Source organism: Macrosteles quadrilineatus, unplaced genomic scaffold (genome assembly GCF_028750875.1).
Source record: "Macrosteles quadrilineatus isolate MER2022 unplaced genomic scaffold, UCM_ALF_1.0 Scaffold_2__2_contigs__length_208266976, whole genome shotgun sequence".
NCBI classification, from domain to species: Eukaryota; Metazoa; Arthropoda; class Insecta; order Hemiptera; family Cicadellidae; genus Macrosteles; species Macrosteles quadrilineatus.
The window spans coordinates 138,579,715-138,601,576 of NW_026542595.1; the positions used below are offsets into that span (position 1 = coordinate 138,579,715).

General features: G+C 32.3%; 3 protein-coding genes across 3 annotated transcripts; all 3 read right to left on the minus strand.

Moving 5' to 3' along the window:
- Positions 1–3,691: 3,691 nt before the first annotated feature.
- Positions 3,692–6,931, minus strand: LOC128987727 (peptidoglycan recognition protein 1-like). The gene is made up of 4 exons (XM_054408727.1): positions 6,575–6,931; positions 5,902–6,127; positions 5,027–5,157; positions 3,692–3,972 (listed from the first exon to the last, which is right to left on the minus strand). Exons 1-4 carry the CDS (start codon positions 6,774–6,776, stop codon positions 3,845–3,847), a joined length of 687 nt encoding a protein of 228 aa, XP_054264702.1. The 5' UTR covers positions 6,777–6,931; the 3' UTR covers positions 3,692–3,844.
- A 2,370-nt stretch (positions 6,932–9,301) lies between these two features.
- On the minus strand, positions 9,302–10,426 carry LOC128984957 (uncharacterized). The gene is made up of 2 exons (XM_054404328.1): positions 10,328–10,426; positions 9,302–9,637 (listed from the first exon to the last, which is right to left on the minus strand). The coding sequence occupies exons 1-2, from the start codon at positions 10,373–10,375 to the stop codon at positions 9,302–9,304; spliced, it is 384 nt and encodes a 127-aa protein (XP_054260303.1). The 5' UTR covers positions 10,376–10,426.
- A 2,882-nt stretch (positions 10,427–13,308) lies between these two features.
- Positions 13,309–19,916, minus strand: LOC128987470 (peptidoglycan recognition protein 3-like). Its single transcript, XM_054408329.1, has 4 exons — positions 19,473–19,916; positions 15,519–15,744; positions 14,644–14,774; positions 13,309–13,589 (listed from the first exon to the last, which is right to left on the minus strand). Exons 1-4 carry the CDS (start codon positions 19,876–19,878, stop codon positions 13,462–13,464), a joined length of 891 nt encoding a protein of 296 aa, XP_054264304.1. The 5' UTR covers positions 19,879–19,916; the 3' UTR covers positions 13,309–13,461.
- Between the last annotated feature and the right edge of the window lie 1,946 nt (positions 19,917–21,862).

A 21,862-nucleotide genomic window follows, 5' to 3' on the forward strand; every position in this document is an offset into this window, starting at 1 on the left:
CCTAAAAATCTACTTTTTTTTAAGAAATATCATGGGTACTTCCCGCAAGGAGTCAGAAGGAAATCTTAAATAGAAGCATATGTTGACATGTACATCAAATTAAAGGTCTTTACTAGCAGAATATAATGCCGCAAATTTGAACTCAAACGGACAACTATTATACGCATACTCCTCAGGGTTCACAGCCCTAGGAATCGGAAGAAAATTGTTAACGTAATCATAGGTCGATATGCACATCAAATTAAAGGTCTTCACTAGTAGATTACAATGCCGAAAATTCAAGCTCAAAAGAACGCCTGAGTAAAAAATGGCAGTCATTCAAAGATTCAAAATGGCAGATTCAAGAAATCTTCGAATGGCTGCCATTTTGCGCAGGATCAACCTTTTACGGCATTGTATTCTACTAAAAAAGACCTTTCATTTGATGTGCATATTGACCTATGATTCCATTTAAGATTTTCTTCCAACTCCTTGTGGGCCGTCCCCCTGAAGAGTTATTGGATCACTGAATATGAGTTAAAATAAAGTTTTATGCTCTGTAGCTTTGTACCAAGTATAGTAGCTCCATCCACATTTTTTTAACTGTCTTCGGACTTTATTACCACCCTAAACAATTTGTGTAAAACTTGTTTCCATCATGAAATGTAATAGCTCTAGTGAGGCATTTGTCGTAAACAAATATTTACATTGGTCAACCATGAATGCTGTTTATGCCAGTAACATATGATGTGCTACTTGAAATATCACTTACTAAATGTAAAAAAATTTTAAAGTAATTATTCAAAAAGCTTAGCTAAAAACTAATAACAAGAGTTTCTATTTTAACGAGTTGAAATAATAATTGCATGTTTGGTCCTTTGTTCTAATAATAATAACCAAAGATTTTCCGAATCCGAAATACAGACGTACTACGAGGTATCATATGTTCAATGTCACTGGAACAGTTTTAGTATCAAATCACGTTTGCAATACCAACATAACCTAAGTCCACACACTGCCCAGCAGAGAAAGGACAACTTATTGTTTTGCAAGCTGGTTTCCACACGTTTGTTCATATTAGCTTGTTCATATTAGCGTGCTCAATAGAAAATTGGTTTTATACCCATTGGAAAAGGTATTTTTTTATAAAAATAAAATGAACTTGCCAACATTATTTGGTGATGAATACATTTGACGTAAATTAATTTATAATTTAAGTAATGGTTAATGGTTTAAGGTTTGTTTTGAGTATTATTTCAGGAGGTTTCAACCGTTTCTGGTTGTTGAAAACTACTATTTTTTACTTTCTCCCCCTATACCATAGTATATGGAGAAAGTATTGTTTTCGTCAAAATTTTCGAGTTTGAGTTTTGAGTGGATATATTCGTTTTGGGTCCCCCTGGACCCAAAAAAGTGGTTTTCGAAGTGATGTCTGTGTGTGTGTGTGTGTGTGTGTGTGTCTGTGTGTCTGGATGTGTACAGAGCTAGAGACCACACCTGTGGTCCGATTTCGATGAAATTTGGTATGTAGGTTCTAATCCATGGTATCTCCAGGCGTTTTTTTCATTTTTTTGAAATTTTTATTTTTAATGGGGATTTTCCCATAAAAACCCATAAAAAACCGGAAAAATCGGATTTTCTCAAAAATGGCCCGAACGATTTTGATAAAAATTTAGTATGTTGTAGCCGTTTAAATTCTGAATAAAATGGTACAAATCCCATATCCGTAAAAATTACGGTTTAAAAGTTATGGTCAAATATGTTATTTTCCCATAAAAACCCTATAAAATAACGAAAATAGGATTTCAGAAAAAAATCCAAGTTTGATTTAACATAGTCTGTTATAGTCTTTACAGTTTTGATAGTTTTTTTTTAATTTTTTAGAAATTTTTATTTTTAATGAGGATTTTCCCATAAAACCCCATAAAATAACGGAAAAATATGATTTTCCCAAAAATGGCCCGAACGATTTTGATAAAAATTTAGTATGTTATAGTCCTTTATATTCTGAACAAAATGGTACAAATCCCATTTCTGTAAAAATTACGGTTCAAAAGTTATTGTAAATTATGTCATTTTCCCATAAAACCCCAATAAAATAACAGAAAAATCGGATTTCCCAAAAATTGCCCGAACGATTTTGATAAAAATTTAGCATGTCATATAGAACATGCTACCTATTGGCCTATTGGTTTGATATGATAAAATGTTTTGTATGTGTGTTTTTTTATGTTTATTGTCCTTTAAATTCTGAACAATATTGTACAAATCCCATTTGCGTATATTTACACTCACCACTTACACATGATAAAGGTTGTTGACAAACTTATGGGAGAAAGTATGTGTCAGAATGCTGATACCGTTTATTTCTTTAAAATCTGAATGGTATTTAATGCGTTGAAAACAATATTATTTCAAGAAAATTTAGAGGATTTTTTTCTATCATACTACCTGTTGCTTCCGATATATACTCGTGTTTCGGATCGTTTCACCAATAGTATACAACATTTAATATATTTTGTTGAATACACGGTATGAATAATATTGATTTGATTTGATATATTACTTGTTTTCATTGTTTTTTTGTGGTCATCCAAATGAGCGTAATTATTATTTGTAAGAAAACCATTACTTAAATTTCTTATAAAAGACCAAATAATAATTTTGCCTAAGAGGTGAATTATTGAAAAGGATAATCATTACCATCGGCTTTTGTAATAAAGCTTACAAATTACTCCTAAAATAATAGTTACATTGTGACTAATCCCATTTTATAACAAAGCTTTATAAGTTTGAGCAACTAGTTTGTCAACAAAGTAACAAATTTCAAGAGTATTTCATAAAGTTTCGTCCTTGCTACAGCTATTGTAAACTAGCCCTTTCATCTTTGAGCTTTTCTCTAAATTAAATTCGTTAATGTCGAATAGCACTGATTCAACTTGTTTCTTGATTTAAAAGCACAGTTTCACTTTGAACAACTCGTAAAAGTTTGGTTTAAAGGAGTTGTATATTGTAGAGTTTTTAATGAGAAACAAGATTTTATTATTCTATTTGTAATAGAATTTATAACCAAATGAAAAAAAGAATACTCATAATATCCTTGTTGTTTAATACTCAAAGGGTTAACATACTGGGATCAACAATTAAAATTTTAAGCAGTTTGCTTGATATTGTTCGCATTTCTTCAGGCTCCTATTATTTTTGCAGAGTCTTTATGAATTGGTTGAGATACCCAGTTACAGAGTGTCCCTTAAGTAATACAATCAGGAATAGATTTATAAACAAACAAGAATAAAATGTTTCATATAAATTTAAAATACAAAAAAGATAATATCTTGCTAACAGGGTATTTTTGGAAAAAATGTTATCCTTGATGTTTTTATTTTGACCCATTAACTCTATTTCTACATTTGAACATTTCTATTACTTACGAGACACCCTGTAGGACGGTGTGATTAGCCAAAAAGGCCTAACCTCAACATCCAAATTAAAAACTAACTTTTGACGCAAAACTGACCCCGTAACTTATGGTAAAAAGTTACACCATTTTGAATATCGGGTTTGGGAGGAGTGGGGGTTTAAATTTGAAAGATATGTAGTTTTTTAAAACCCACAGCAACCTATGATTTCAGTTTTTTGTTTGTTTTAACACTAGGGGTATTAACTACCAAAAACACATTTAAAAAAGTATTTAATTGTAATTATTCCTAAAACCTTTATGTAAGTTTACTCTTTTACCCTGTATTATTTTATGCTATTTTTAACTAACAAATGCTCTACTTTCTTTTAAATTACCCATATTTTTTCTTATATTTTCACTAATATTGACAACTTTATTACTCTCCTAGTTCTTCGTTCATCTTGTTCAAAATTCATCTGGGACTCCATCCCTGTGGTCCATAGCATCATAAAAGGAATCAACCAACCCCATGTCAATTCCTTTAGTCATCAATTCCAAGACGGCCCCCGTTGTTTCGGTAGGGTAAGTGGTATCTAAAAATTGTCAGTACAACAATTGTCAATAATTGTTATTTTGCTTGATTTTACTTGTTTATGTTTTATCAAAAAAGGTGGAGATGGACAAAACATGGTTAGACTTAAGTGGTGTATATGGATGGTAGGAGGGACTTGTCATGGAGAGGATATCCAGCTTCATTTTGTATTTGACAACACAATAACAGGTGGTTCTGTTAACTAGAAAATAAACCAGATAGGTGGGTTTAATTACCTATATCATTTGTGTACAGCATTGCAGAACTAGTTCCACAATAGGCAATACAAAGATAGCTTTTATACAATAAGAAAAATATTCTCTACAGAGACAGTAATTCGCTTCATGCGATCCTTTCTCTTGTATAGAAGACTGAGTTTCCAGGATCAGTATTCTGTGTACGAACTACAGTTCTCTACTATTCCAATCTAACAGAATATGGCTAAATCATATTTTTTTTAACTGCAGAAAAGGTGTGTCTTGTTATTTAAGGAATATTTTCTCATTTTTTTATGGGTAGCCTCCGGATTACCAATGTACAAAATAAGTGGTTTAATTGCCTGTATTTTTACTTGGTAATCCAAATGGTTGTAGCAACTAGTTTTAGCTCAACACTGGAGCCATCGTCAGACTTTACAAGGAAATTGTAGTTTCTTCTTAAAGTTGTCATAGTTCACACATATATTTACAAAACATCGAAACATTAAACCACGACACGCAAGATTAGTTTAAATTCCCGCTGGTTGCGTCGTATCTAGTCATGCATGTTGTGTTTTTAACGTTTCGATGCTTTGTAGATATATGTGTTAACTGTGACGACCTTCAAAAGAAGCGACAATGTACTTGTAGCCTGATGATGTTGAGCGGAAACTAGTTGCTATCGTAACTATTTGGATAACCAAAAATACAGGTATTTAAAACATTTATATTGAATATTTGCTGTGGAAAAAATAACTAAGACAATTAGTAAGGTACAAAGTTTTTGCAAGTCTGGATCTGGAATCTGATCTTGTCCTCTGGTTCCAGACAAAAAAGAATTTGACAAACCGTACTTACCTTTGTAATCCCCGATGTAGGCAATGTCCATTCGAGCTTCTCTATTGAGAGGGTAGCTGTTAATGGTGGGGGAAGGCTGGACGTACCACCCTCTTGCCTCAAACACAGTCCCATCATGGCTTACTAGGAAACTAAAAATTTACATTTTTGTCAGTTAGTGTTTGCCAGTGGCATTTGTATATAATGACAAATTTTACTTTTATCATACAAAAGTGGTCCAACAACCTCAGACATTTTGGATATGTTGGGATTGAACAAGATCTCTTGTGCCAAAGCCCAAAACTATACACTAAGAATTATACAAACCCTGACAAATATTGACTTGAAGCTAAAAATATATCGTGCATTCAAGGTGTTCACCATTTTCCTACAATACAAATCTGTGTTGTTCCATTGATCTTTTGCAATGAAGAAATAAATGTTCTATTATATCACTAGATACAGAGTGAAGTGCTGCAATTGGTGTTTCAGAAACTATTAGATCTAAAAAAACAAAATGGGGAACTTCAACTATTTTCCTATGCCAAAATATCAATTCCACTTTTTTTTTAACTGCCATTTTCCAATATGGCGAGTAGCTTTAAAATGTCTTGTTAAAAATTTCCTTAGGTAGTGATCATGTTGGTCATGAACAAACATAATACATAGATTAAACACTACTTTATACCATTCAAAGTCAATAAACTGAAATCCGATGCAATAATTTCGGATTTAATTGCTTAAAACTAAACAATTTATTTTGTAATGGTAAAAAAGGGCATAGATAGACGACAATGTATGTAACCTACATCATAGTTATTCTAACAACTCAAGAAGCTATTATAAAATTGTAACTGTAAGACCACAAAAAAATCTCAATCTACCAAGCTACTAACTTGTAAGGTATGTCAGGCAGTCCGATGACATCCATGTAGTATCTCTGCAGATCCCTCACCCTCAGTATACAGTCCTCCTTGTTGTAGCATCTGTCTATATTGGCACTCATACAACTCATGTCCAACACCATGGTCATGATCGGCCAAGATGTTCTAAGAGTGATGTTTTCGACTGGTCTTGCCCCCCACTCTTCTCTCGTCACGCAGGATAACGGCCTCCCTTTGACTGGAAATGTTTAAGTATTGTTAGATCAGTCTATGCCTGGTACTGAGTAATTTAAAATGAAGATGAAAAGCCTGGCTTAGTACTAAGGCAGTAGAGGCACAAACGTATGACTACTGATGCATTGATTGAGGGGTGTCTAAAAGCTATGGCATTATTTCCTGGCCTGAATTTTTTGTTGAAATATCTTTGAGATTTTGTTTTTAATAGGTAGGCCTATCGGTACATATAGTAATATTCATTTGAGCTAATACTAAGCATGTTGGCATGTAGATGTTAGTATCCCTATTGTCATTGCTGAGTCAATTTTTGTTTGTTATTTAAGGTAAAAACTATTGAATATTAATTACCATATTACTGATTTGTATAAACACATTTCTATTATGTCCTGGCATCTCAATCCAAGTTTTTATTTTAAATTATCCACATGACATTATGAATTAGTCTTACCCATATCAAATGGCAATTTAGATCGATCATAAGAATTAATATCTTCATATTCAGAACTACTTTCACTTTCTTCAATTTCAATGCCTTCTGATTCTGATACTAAACCTAGACGTTTTGGATCTGAGAAGGCTAATTTCCAAACATTGTGTTCAACTAAACGTTTCTCGTCCTTGTTTAACGATGTTGTCAACTCTTTCCCCATAGCTATGTCACCAGCCAATAATAATTGGCTTCAAGTTGAATAAAACTACATTTTCTTCAAGTTGTGTCAGTCATGAATAAGAAACTATTTTTTCTCTCAAAAACAAAACAAGTTTTATCAATACGATACATTTGTGGTTCATTAAGATAGTCTATCTAAACTGCAGTCATATTTATTTAAGATTATTGTGTGAGCTCAAGAGTATCATGTAAAATATTGCGTCTAATTGGTATTAAAATGTGCCCACAAGATATAAAATTAAATAGATAACGTTATTGAGCCTTTTATCTTGTAGACAATTAAATTTGTTCTCATGAAATGAAGTAGTGTGATTCATTAAACTAATTTGTTGTGATTAATTCCAAATAAACAAAAACTGATATGGCCCCTGTAATTTACACATGCATATTTTAATAAAACTGGTTTTTATTTATAAGGAAAAAATGAGTGTTGAGATGATTGCAATTTTAAATTAGGGTAAAAAAATTGGGGCTTTGGGACACTGGAATAAATGTGTCAAAAAGTTGTACAACAAATTCAAAGAGAACAGTGTACAATTAAATAAATATTTTCAATATAAGAAATTATACATTAGAATTGTGAAACTATACGAGTAATTTTTTGACTGGCTGTGTCATGAAACAACAAACCAATTTTTAAACGTATAAATAATCAAATTCTCTGATCAAGTTTTATTATTAGAATGACACATTTTAGCGAATTTCCCATAAAGGGAATAAGCTATTACCGTAGTACTCATGGTAAGACCTGGACGCGGGACCGATTTTTTTTCGTTTTGAGGTCCCTAAAGGCCAAAAACACCATCCGTTCAAATTCATATATATATATATATTTATATATTTAAATATAAATATATATGTGTCCGTCTGCACGATAACTCGAGCAAAAATGATCCGATTTTGATGAAATTTGGTACAAACGTGTAAACCTACGTTTATTAGAACGAGTTCGTGATCCAGCATGATCGGACCATGGGAACAGGGGTTTACGGGTTTTATGGGGTAAAAATAGGTTTTTCCCATTTTGACCCAAAAAACTTAAAATTTAGCAATTTCTTTCAAACCCAATTTGTAGAGCTTAAAAAAAAATAATTTAGTATATTGAAGCGTTATTATGCGCCTAATGGTTACGGAGAAAATTCCAAAAAATTGTAAATTTAAAATTCCCATGTTATTCTTATGGAGAATAAGTAAACTGTTGTAGTTTGCTTGTTTATGAACATATTTTGATCAAATTTGGAAAATGTTTTTATTTCTTACTAACTATTAACATTTTACAAAAATAAAAACAGTTTTACCCTCCCTGATGCAGCACCTAAGTGCTTGTTAAACAAATTATATTTAAATCGGGAATAAATGTTATATTTTTAAGTAGACATTTCAGTGTAAATGCAATCAGTCAAATGGAAATTCGCTTAGTCTGCAGGTTTGCTGCGGCGGGGGTATTTAGATATCGAACTTCTTCTAAAAAATTATTATTACAATAGTTTTGGGGTTTTGGTGATTTTCTTTAATAAAGGGGCTTTCTGGTTAATTTGGCATATTTGATCTTTTAGTAAAAATTAAATATAGACAGAAAATTTATTATTTAGTTCAATTGTTTTATGTATAAGTAAGCTTTAAACAGTAGAATGTACCCCAAGTGTGGCTAGAAAAAAACTATGATTATTTAAATAGATTAGTAAATACAGTAGGTACTTTGTTAATTTATAATAGTATAGTATCAAATCACACTATAGTATTTCATTTTATAAATGGTGTGCTCAATGTATACACTATAAAGTCTAGTAAAGCATTTCTTAAGGGGTATTTACTAAGTGATAAGGTTAGCAGGTGTTGCTTGCAGCTGAACTAAAAGATTAGTCTCTTAGATATAAGGGCTGTATATTACCCTGTTGCTACCCCTGGGATGTTTATTTATTGTGTTCAAGCATTATATTTTTGTGTGTATCCACGCCTACTATTGATATAATACTAGCTTTTCCCACTTTCTAAACGTTAAATTACGTTTTATTGTGACTGGATGTAAAAAATTAAATATATTTTTTCTTGTTCAGGTCAATGTATGACGGATCAATTTTAAATGTGATGTTTTTCCATCTACTTATTCTAAATCTTTTTAAACCGTCTTGACCAAAAATAATATTTGTTCTGTTTTTCTTGAGAGCAGACACACATTAAATTTCAAATTTCATACAGTGAAATTAATATTCAGGCTATACATTTTTATGTGCAGTTAAATTTGTTTATAAATATATCATTTCTCACCAATCTTATTTTAATTGTAGGCTACAATATTCAGTTTTTGGTTCTTAATCATATATTATGGGATCGTATATTAGTTAGTTATTATTTAAAGTAATTGGTTATTGATTCATTTGGAAATGCAAATGATAAATTTCTACTATACTCATACAACAACTTTCATACATTAGTGTCAATACTATGATCTCCTGTCTAATCACTAATACCAACTATATAAAAAGAAACTGCAAGAGTTACCCATTACTTGAACGCTATGTCCGACATCCCTTCCGAGATATGTTTCTTCTGCAGCTCCTGTATTACTTTAACACATTCTTCATCAGACGTGCACTTTGGTACGTCAGTTTTGTAAGTTATTGTAACATTAGCCACAGGATGTTTCAAAGCTAGTCCTTTCCTCTTCTTCTTTGCAGCACCCCAATCTTCCCGAGAAACTATGCATTCTGGGAACGAAGGCAACCCCAAAGATCCCAATGTGTCTGCGGGAACTCTTTCTTCTTCTGGTTCCCTCTTCTTGTCATCATCACTCTCGTAGTCTCCCTTATCGTAGCTGACATCACTGTCATCTTCTGAAAGCTAAGATAAATTTTGAATATTCTTCTGAAAGCTAAGGAATATTTATATTTTTTTTATTTAAGGAATGTTTGGAATATTTATATGGATGGTAAAGAATGTGTATAATAATCTTTTAAAATGTAAGGAATGTTTGGGATATTCTTTAAAAAGGTAAGGAATATTTACATTTTTTCTTAAAACTATGGAATGTATGAAATATGTTTTGACGGATTAAGGTTGGTTTACGATATTCTTGTGAAATCTTTAGAATACTAAGAATATTATTCTTCAATCCAAAAAAAAAAAAAAAAAAATTCATCATAAGTAATAGTTAAGCATGTCTTTTGCAAGCAGATATCTTTTTGCTTGGCATGGTTCCAGTGTTTGTTGATTTTTACTTGGGGCCTTGTTTTAGGGAAACGGTATAATTTTGATAAAATAAACTGTTTGGTGTTTTTTTTAATTTTTTTTATTATGTATCTACATAAACGTATATCACAGAAATATATCAGAAAGAGGGAGTTTATTTTTACATTATTGATTTTAAGTTATTTTAAAATTATATGGAGACAATTTACTACAAGTGCATCTTAAATGTATTTTTAATATACAAATAAACTAGTGTTGATTTTAAATATGAAAAATCTACCTCATATTTAAGTTTACGAAATGCCTATTCCCTACAACAAAGACAAACAAAATTTTACTTACAGGATTTCTTGCTCTAATTTTTTTAACAACCTTTTTAGTGACACTCATATTTTTCACACAAAACTTTCCATTACTTGCCGTTTACTATGAACAGAAACCAGTTCATCACAGCATGTTTATTTACAAGTTATATTTTAAAAGGGGTTATCTAATAGATAAAAAACCGATTATAGAACTATTGTTTACATTATGAGTTATATGTCATAAAGTAGTTTTACTGATGTTCTAACGTGTTTATTAACAGAAGTTATACTATATAAATCCATTATAGAGGGTGGTAATGAAGTCCGAAGACAGTTAAATGTTTTCTAAACGACAACAGATATATCAATAAGATTTGGTACATCAACACCACACCTAAAAATCTACTTTTTTTTAAGAAATATCATGGGTACTTCCCGCAAGGAGTCAGAAGGAAATCTTAAATAGAAGCATATGTTGACATGTACATCAAATTAAAGGTCTTTACTAGCAGAATATAATGCCGCAAATTTGAACTCAAACGGACAACTATTATACGCATACTCCTCAGGGTTCACAGCCCTAGGAATCGGAAGAAAATTGTTAACGTAATCATAGGTCGATATGCACATCAAATTAAAGGTCTTCACTAGTAGATTACAATGCCGAAAATTCAAGCTCAAAAGAACGCCTGAGTAAAAAATGGCAGTCATTCAAAGATTCAAAATGGCAGATTCAAGAAATCTTCGAATGGCTGCCATTTTGCGCAGGATCAACCTTTTACGGCATTGTATTCTACTAAAAAAGACCTTTCATTTGATGTGCATATTGACCTATGATTCCATTTAAGATTTTCTTCCAACTCCTTGTGGGCCGTCCCCCTGAAGAGTTATTGGATCACTGAATATGAGTTAAAATAAAGTTTTATGCTCTGTAGCTTTGTACCAAGTATAGTAGCTCCATCCACATTTTTTTAACTGTCTTCGGACTTTATTACCACCCTAAACAATTTGTGTAAAACTTGTTTCCATCATGAAATGTAATAGCTCTAGTGAGGCATTTGTCGTAAACAAATATTTACATTGGTCAACCATGAATGCTGTTTATGCCAGTAACATATGATGTGCTACTTGAAATATCACTTACTAAATGTAAAAAAATTTTAAAGTAATTATTCAAAAAGCTTAGCTAAAAACTAATAACAAGAGTTTCTATTTTAACGAGTTGAAATAATAATTGCATGTTTGGTCCTTTGTTCTAATAATAATAACCAAAGATTTTCCGAATCCGAAATACAGACGTACTACGAGGTATCATATGTTCAATGTCACTGGAACAGTTTTAGTATCAAATCACGTTTGCAATACCAACATAACCTAAGTCCACACACTGCCCAGCAGAGAAAGGACAACTTATTGTTTTGCAAGCTGGTTTCCACACGTTTGTTCATATTAGCTTGTTCATATTAGCGTGCTCAATAGAAAATTGGTTTTATACCCATTGGAAAAGGTATTTTTTTATAAAAATAAAATGAACTTGCCAACATTATTTGGTGATGAATACATTTGACGTAAATTAATTTATAATTTAAGTAATGGTTAATGGTTTAAGGTTTGTTTTGAGTATTATTTCAGGAGGTTTCAACCGTTTCTGGTTGTTGAAAACTACTATTTTTTTCTTTAAAATCTGAATGGTATTTAATGCGTTGAAAACAATATTATTTCAAGAAAATTTAGAGGATTTTTTTCTATCATACTACCTGTTGCTTCCGATATATACTCGTGTTTCGGATCGTTTCACCAATAGTATACAACATTTAATATATTTTGTTGAATACACGGTATGAATAATATTGATTTGATTTGATATATTACTTGTTTTCATTGTTTTTTTGTGGTCATCCAAATGAGCGTAATTATTATTTGTAAGAAAACCATTACTTAAATTTCTTATAAAAGACCAAATAATAATTTTGCCTAAGAGGTGAATTATTGAAAAGGATAATCATTACCATCGGCTTTTGTAATAAAGCTTACAAATTACTCCTAAAATAATAGTTACATTGTGACTAATCCCATTTTATAACAAAGCTTTATAAGTTTGAGCAACTAGTTTGTCAACAAAGTAACAAATTTCAAGAGTATTTCATAAAGTTTCGTCCTTGCTACAGCTATTGTAAACTAGCCCTTTCATCTTTGAGCTTTTCTCTAAATTAAATTCGTTAATGTCGAATAGCACTGATTCAACTTGTTTCTTGATTTAAAAGCACAGTTTCACTTTGAACAACTCGTAAAAGTTTGGTTTAAAGGAGTTGTATATTGTAGAGTTTTTAATGAGAAACAAGATTTTATTATTCTATTTGTAATAGAATTTATAACCAAATGAAAAAAAGAATACTCATAATATCCTTGTTGTTTAATACTCAAAGGGTTAACATACTGGGATCAACAATTAAAATTTTAAGCAGTTTGCTTGATATTGTTCGCATTTCTTCAGGCTCCTATTATTTTTGCAGAGTCTTTATGAATTGGTTGAGATACCCAGTTACAGAGTGTCCCTTAAGTAATACAATCAGGAATAGATTTATAAACAAACAAGAATAAAATGTTTCATATAAATTTAAAATACAAAAAAGATAATATCTTGCTAACAGGGTATTTTTGGAAAAAATGTTATCCTTGATGTTTTTATTTTGACCCATTAACTCTATTTCTACATTTGAACATTTCTATTACTTACGAGACACCCTGTAGGACGGTGTGATTAGCCAAAAAGGCCTAACCTCAACATCCAAATTAAAAACTAACTTTTGACGCAAAACTGACCCCGTAACTTATGGTAAAAAGTTACACCATTTTGAATATCGGGTTTGGGAGGAGTGGGGGTTTAAATTTGAAAGATATGTAGTTTTTTAAAACCCACAGCAACCTATGATTTCAGTTTTTTGTTTGTTTTAACACTAGGGGTATTAACTACCAAAAACACATTTAAAAAAGTATTTAATTGTAATTATTCCTAAAACCTTTATGTAAGTTTACTCTTTTACCCTGTATTATTTTATGCTATTTTTAACTAACAAATGCTCTACTTTCTTTTAAATTACCCATATTTTTTCTTATATTTTCACTAATATTGACAACTTTATTACTCTCCTAGTTCTTCGTTCATCTTGTTCAAAATTCATCTGGGACTCCATCCCTGTGGTCCATAGCATCATAAAAGGAATCAACCAACCCCATGTCAATTCCTTTAGTCATCAATTCCAAGACGGCCCCCGTTGTTTCGGTAGGGTAAGTGGTATCTAAAAATTGTCAGTACAACAATTGTCAATAATTGTTATTTTGCTTGATTTTACTTGTTTATGTTTTATCAAAAAAGGTGGAGATGGACAAAACATGGTTAGACTTAAGTGGTGTATATGGATGGTAGGAGGGACTTGTCATGGAGAGGATATCCAGCTTCATTTTGTATTTGACAACACAATAACAGGTGGTTCTGTTAACTAGAAAATAAACCAGATAGGTGGGTTTAATTACCTATATCATTTGTGTACAGCATTGCAGAACTAGTTCCACAATAGGCAATACAAAGATAGCTTTTATACAATAAGAAAAATATTCTCTACAGAGACAGTAATTCGCTTCATGCGATCCTTTCTCTTGTATAGAAGACTGAGTTTCCAGGATCAGTATTCTGTGTACGAACTACAGTTCTCTACTATTCCAATCTAACAGAATATGGCTAAATCATATTTTTTTTAACTGCAGAAAAGGTGTGTCTTGTTATTTAAGGAATATTTTCTCATTTTTTTATGGGTAGCCTCCGGATTACCAATGTACAAAATAAGTGGTTTAATTGCCTGTATTTTTACTTGGTAATCCAAATGGTTGTAGCAACTAGTTTTAGCTCAACACTGGAGCCATCGTCAGACTTTACAAGGAAATTGTAGTTTCTTCTTAAAGTTGTCATAGTTCACACATATATTTACAAAACATCGAAACATTAAACCACGACACGCAAGATTAGTTTAAATTCCCGCTGGTTGCGTCGTATCTAGTCATGCATGTTGTGTTTTTAACGTTTCGATGCTTTGTAGATATATGTGTTAACTGTGACGACCTTCAAAAGAAGCGACAATGTACTTGTAGCCTGATGATGTTGAGCGGAAACTAGTTGCTATCGTAACTATTTGGATAACCAAAAATACAGGTATTTAAAACATTTATATTGAATATTTGCTGTGGAAAAAATAACTAAGACAATTAGTAAGGTACAAAGTTTTTGCAAGTCTGGATCTGGAATCTGATCTTGTCCTCTGGTTCCAGACAAAAAAGAATTTGACAAACCGTACTTACCTTTGTAATCCCCGATGTAGGCAATGTCCATTCGAGCTTCTCTATTGAGAGGGTAGCTGTTAATGGTGGGGGAAGGCTGGACGTACCACCCTCTTGCCTCAAACACAGTCCCATCATGGCTTACTAGGAAACTAAAAATTTACATTTTTGTCAGTTAGTGTTTGCCAGTGGCATTTGTATATAATGACAAATTTTACTTTTATCATACAAAAGTGGTCCAACAACCTCAGACATTTTGGATATGTTGGGATTGAACAAGATCTCTTGTGCCAAAGCCCAAAACTATACACTAAGAATTATACAAACCCTGACAAATATTGACTTGAAGCTAAAAATATATCGTGCATTCAAGGTGTTCACCATTTTCCTACAATACAAATCTGTGTTGTTCCATTGATCTTTTGCAATGAAGAAATAAATGTTCTATTATATCACTAGATACAGAGTGAAGTGCTGCAATTGGTGTTTCAGAAACTATTAGATCTAAAAAAACAAAATGGGGAACTTCAACTATTTTCCTATGCCAAAATATCAATTCCACTTTTTTTTTAACTGCCATTTTCCAATATGGCGAGTAGCTTTAAAATGTCTTGTTAAAAATTTCCTTAGGTAGTGATCATGTTGGTCATGAACAAACATAATACATAGATTAAACACTACTTTATACCATTCAAAGTCAATAAACTGAAATCCGATGCAATAATTTCGGATTTAATTGCTTAAAACTAAACAATTTATTTTGTAATGGTAAAAAAGGGCATAGATAGACGACAATGTATGTAACCTACATCATAGTTATTCTAACAACTCAAGAAGCTATTATAAAATTGTAACTGTAAGACCACAAAAAAATCTCAATCTACCAAGCTACTAACTTGTAAGGTATGTCAGGCAGTCCGATGACATCCATGTAGTATCTCTGCAGATCCCTCACCCTCAGTATACAGTCCTCCTTGTTGTAGCATCTGTCTATATTGGCACTCATACAACTCATGTCCAACACCATGGTCATGATCGGCCAAGATGTTCTAAGAGTGATGTTTTCGACTGGTCTTGCCCCCCACTCTTCTCTCGTCACGCAGGATAACGGCCTCCCTTTGACTGGAAATGTTTAAGTATTGTTAGATCAGTCTATGCCTGGTACTGAGTAATTTAAAATGAAGATGAAAAGCCTGGCTTAGTACTAAGGCAGTAGAGGCACAAACGTATGACTACTGATGCATTGATTGAGGGGTGTCTAAAAGCTATGGCATTATTTCCTGGCCTGAATTTTTTGTTGAAATATCTTTGAGATTTTGTTTTTAATAGGTAGGCCTATCGGTACATATAGTAATATTCATTTGAGCTAATACTAAGCATGTTGGCATGTAGATGTTAGTATCCCTATTGTCATTGCTGAGTCAATTTTTGTTTGTTATTTAAGGTAAAAACTATTGAATATTAATTACCATATTACTGATTTGTATAAACACATTTCTATTATGTCCTGGCATCTCAATCCAAGTTTTTATTTTAAATTATCCACATGACATTATGAATTAGTCTTACCCATATCAAATGGCAATTTAGATCGATCATAAGAATTAATATCTTCATATTCAGAACTACTTTCACTTTCTTCAATTTCAATGCCTTCTGATTCTGATACTAAACCTAGACGTTTTGGATCTGAGAAGGCTAATTTCCAAACATTGTGTTCAACTAAACGTTTCTCGTCCTTGTTTAACGATGTTGTCAACTCTTTCCCCATAGCTATGTCACCAGCCAATAATAATTGGCTTCAAGTTGAATAAAACTACATTTTCTTCAAGTTGTGTCAGTCATGAATAAGAAACTATTTTTTCTCTCAAAAACAAAACAAGTTTTATCAATACGATACATTTGTGGTTCATTAAGATAGTCTATCTAAACTGCAGTCATATTTATTTAAGATTATTGTGTGAGCTCAAGAGTATCATGTAAAATATTGCGTCTAATTGGTATTAAAATGTGCCCACAAGATATAAAATTAAATAGATAACGTTATTGAGCCTTTTATCTTGTAGACAATTAAATTTGTTCTCATGAAATGAAGTAGTGTGATTCATTAAACTAATTTGTTGTGATTAATTCCAAATAAACAAAAACTGATATGGCCCCTGTAATTTACACATGCATATTTTAATAAAACTGGTTTTTATTTATAAGGAAAAAATGAGTGTTGAGATGATTGCAATTTTAAATTAGGGTAAAAAAATTGGGGCTTTGGGACACTGGAATAAATGTGTCAAAAAGTTGTACAACAAATTCAAAGAGAACAGTGTACAATTAAATAAATATTTTCAATATAAGAAATTATACATTAGAATTGTGAAACTATACGAGTAATTTTTTGACTGGCTGTGTCATGAAACAACAAACCAATTTTTAAACGTATAAATAATCAAATTCTCTGATCAAGTTTTATTATTAGAATGACACATTTTAGCGAATTTCCCATAAAGGGAATAAGCTATTACCGTAGTACTCATGGTAAGACCTGGACGCGGGACCGATTTTTTTTCGTTTTGAGGTCCCTAAAGGCCAAAAACACCATCCGTTCAAATTCATATATATATATATATTTATATATTTAAATATAAATATATATGTGTCCGTCTGCACGATAACTCGAGCAAAAATGATCCGATTTTGATGAAATTTGGTACAAACGTGTAAACCTACGTTTATTAGAACGAGTTCGTGATCCAGCATGATCGGACCATGGGAACAGGGGTTTACGGGTTTTATGGGGTAAAAATAGGTTTTTCCCATTTTGACCCAAAAAACTTAAAATTTAGCAATTTCTTTCAAACCCAATTTGTAGAGCTTAAAAAAAAATAATTTAGTATATTGAAGCGTTATTATGCGCCTAATGGTTACGGAGAAAATTCCAAAAAATTTTTAATTTAAAATTCTCATGTTATTCTTATGGAGAATAAGTAAACTGTTGTAGTTTGCTTGTTTATGAACATATTTTGATCAAATTTGGAAAATGTTTTTATTTCTTACTAACTATTAACATTTTACAAAAAAAAACTGTTTTACCCTCCCTGATGCAGCAAACCTAAGTACTTGTTAAACTAATTCTATTTAAATAGGGAATAAATGTTATATTTTTAAGTAGACATTTCAGTATAAATCCAATCAGTCAAATGGAAATTCGCTTAGTCTGCAGGTTTGCTGCAGCGGGGGTATTGTTTCTATTTATAATAATCAGTAAACAAGAAACTGATTAAATTCAATGCTAAATATTAATTGTATCCAATGATACATTTTTTACAATTATAATTTTACAAATTAAATACAGTATCAATTACACAAAGTACTTTTTCATGGAAAAGTAAATACATTTACTGACTATGATTATGGGATTTCTCCAAAACAATGACCTACCTAAAATTGAGCAATTGTACATGTATGAAATATGTAAAAAAAAACCTTGATGAGAGTTCTAAAGGAAGGTATTAATATTTCAATTAAAACTTTTTTACTCTTAGTTTTTAGCGTGTCTTACATTTGAAAAAATGTATTTCAAATTTACTCAAGCAAGGCATTTTGAAAAGTTCAAATAGTCTTGGGACTCTTAAATTGAACTAATTGAACTCATTTTTTAGTTCTGGTCAAGTCATGTTGACTTTTTGGCTGAATTGATTTATCTCTATGTTACTAAATTAATTTGTTGGAATACCTACAAATAAAGAAATCAAATGATTTTGTTCATCTTTAGGTGGTGTCTGTCTGTCTGTCTGGGCTGCTGTCACAACTAAAATACTAAATCGATACAGCCAAAATTAAGTACAAAGGTGGTTCACATATCTAGGAATGTCATGGGCCTATTCACTTCCCTTAGTTCCTCTCGGGCTACGCCCATTGGATATCCAAAGTTTTGTGATGAGGTTTTCAAAAGTAAATATTAATTGATCTCCATTAAAGCATGAAAAAATGCACAATGTTTACCTTTACGTTGGCATTTAAATGTAAACAATCAGAACTGCCAAATTAATGCTCATTTCACAATTTCAGACAGCTTGTCCAAATAAAAAATAGAAGTTAACGCAACGATTGTGTAAAGATAGTATTAACAACAAGAGTAGACAATTAGTCAGTAACAAAGCTACACAAATCATCTCACAACATTCTACACTCATCCTTCACTCATATTTTGATTAAAAAACTCACCTAGTTGGCGCCCCCATCTCATAGTTTTAATGGACTTAAAATATGTCTATATTTCGGAAGCATAATTCAACTAATTAAGAAATGTTTGATTATTCATTTCACCATTCACCATTTTAAACTAGAATTTTAACTAAGTTTAAGAGCCAAAGACCAAAATGCAATCAGAGGTTCTGAGGATACCTTAAACAGTATTGCCATCTTCATCTAGATAGCACAAGATCTTGGTTCTCTTAAGGTGGACTTGTCATGCTTATAAATGAGATTTAGGTTCAATATTTTTTATAATTAAACTCAGCTGGGTACATATAGGGTTTGCATGGTAATCGAGGTCTTAGGTTCGATCCAGAGAAAAGTCAGAAGCTCTTTAAAAGTTTTAAACTGGGCCCAGCTGTCCTTGATCAAAGGTCTTTTAGGACCTGGCTTAAGAACAAGCTAACCTCAACCATCACCTCATTCATAACCTTCACTATTTGCCTTAAAGTACTGACTAGGGAGTAAATCCAATCGAGTGTAGTAAGGAATTCCAATTGGAAGAAATCTAACTATCCTTATCTAATTTCATCTTTGTCCTTAAACCACCCACTACACCATGTTGAGCTAACTAACTCAAATAACAGCTAGATACTCACAAAGAGAATCCAGTGTTGTAAACTCGAAACCGTTTGGTCCATCATCAGGAATTTCATCCTCATCTGCAGAATATACTTCAGGACCTCCAATAAAGGATACCATATGTGCTTCAGATTTGATCTTTTCCTCTTCTGGTCTCTCCTTAATTGCCCTCTCGAATCTTTCCTTTTCAGTTTTTTTAATATCCGACACATCTTTCTGGTAGTCTTCATAAGTGTATGGTTTTCCTGCTGCGATGGCATCAAGTTTCGCCTTCATGACAGGGTCGTCGCAGTAGCTACAGTCCAAGTAAGGGGCCCGGTTTGGATTTCCCCAGTGCATGTTTGCATTCCAGTTCCCCCCTAGCCCACCCAATCCCGGGATACCTTGGTGGTGGGGAGGTCCCCCAAAAGGTCCGGTATTCATGTTTGTCTACTTGGCTGCCCAACACTATTCTCGCTTGGTTGTTGTACTATCTTGAATTGTTTCAATGTTAAGTGTCGCTAATGAATTTATGGTTTTTCAACATAGTTTAGATATAAGTTTATCAACGGTTTAATTTTTATCTACAATAAATTTTATCTGCTGAATGATTTTGTTTTCTTTGTTAAAAAAACTACTAGTACAACTAACATGTTGTGCAAGGTTGTGGTAGAACTTTGTGAGTGATTGTTTTAATTAATAGTAAGACTAGTAAGAGTATATTAAGATTTATTTAAAGTTTTGAGTTTATTATTTGTAATAAATAAAACTTTTACCTTTTATTTATTAATACTACAAAGTAGTTAACTCAGAAAATATTTTCTAATAACATCATTTAGAAAATTTCCCTGTATGGGATATAAGCCATTACCGGAAAAGAAATAAAGGAAAAGGCTTAGACCCAAGACCGATTTACTTTTTCATTTTGCTGTTCCCAGAGGCCAAAAACATTTTTTCAAATTTTTATATATGATATATATGTCCGTAAACACTTCTTCGGTCATTTTTGTATGATTTTGATGAAATTTCGCTAATATGTGGAGCTGGATAACCTTGATTGAATTCGCAAACTAGCAGTATCGGGTAATGTGGACACGGTGATATGGTGTTTTGAAATTTTTCAAAAAACTTTATGTAGAGCTTGAAAAAGAAATGTGTATGTTAATAAAGATTATTGTTAACACATTCGATGCGGCGGGTCCACCGGTGGACCCCGCGCGTCTCAGCTGAGGAGCGGGGGGTCCACCGGTGGGGGAGCGCGCATTGCATTGTTTGCCGGATCAGTGTGGTTCAGCCATTGTCGGGGGAACGTTGTAATCTTTACCAGCCTGTAGCTTATAATGCGAGCTTTATTCTGGTGTAGGTTGGTACAAAGATTTCCCGTAAAATCCCGTCTGGCAATGCTTTTGTCCCGTTTTCGGGGATTTTCTCAGTTCGAGCCGTATTACAAAGACTCTGGTTATTGATCCAGGCAGTGCTGCTACCTTTGGGTGTTTCAGTGAACTACGTCCACTTTCGGAGTAACGCAGAACAATCACCACTGCTCTTTTGTGATTCGTCTTACTGAGATATTTCAATACCAATAGCGATCGCTGATTCAGTTAGCGCGTCGGGGCTCCGCCCGGGCCTCGCCGCAATTGGCGAGCGCCTGTTTAAAGGTTTTCAGCAGCGAATGTGTTAAACAATTAAAGGTTATGGAGGAAATTCCAACAAAACTGTTCATTTAAAATTCCAATTTAATTCTTATAGGGTTTCTCCCTAAGAAATAAAACTGTTGTAGTTTGTTTGTTTATGGATGTATTTTCATCAGATTTGACAAATTGTTTTATTTCAGCAACTATGATGAAACAAAAGTTTGATTCCCATAAAACCTTTTCTGTCCCAATAGCGACAAATCAATAAACTGATACAAACTTGATAGAGCAAACAGATTGAACTAAAGTGAGTAACTCGCTCAATCCAGTTTGCAAACTCGAGTTGCAAGTTATTGGTCCAATAGGATCACAGTTACCCGTGTTGCAGACAGACTTAACCTCATATTGCATCTACAAATCTGCACAGTCTGCCTCGACATTGGCTGATGGATCTGACTTCAAATCCGATTGAGAATTACTAGAAATTTCTGACTAGATGGTTATGGTTGTGGCGATGGCAATCATAGCCTAATTGTAACCTTCAATTATAGAAGTAAAGTACATTTTTATCTGTTAGAATATAAACATCTCTTAATTATAAATATTGAACCATCTTTTGTTAGTTTTATTCTCTTTTAGTTTTGCATACTATTTCATTATTATATGTATTCTAATGTATATTTTTTTATAGTAGTGTGCTAAAGCTTGAAGTAAGTACAGTTTCATTGCAGTTTAATTGATTATTATATTAGTTGAGATGTTAATGGTATTTTTATTACCTTAGTTGCCAGTGA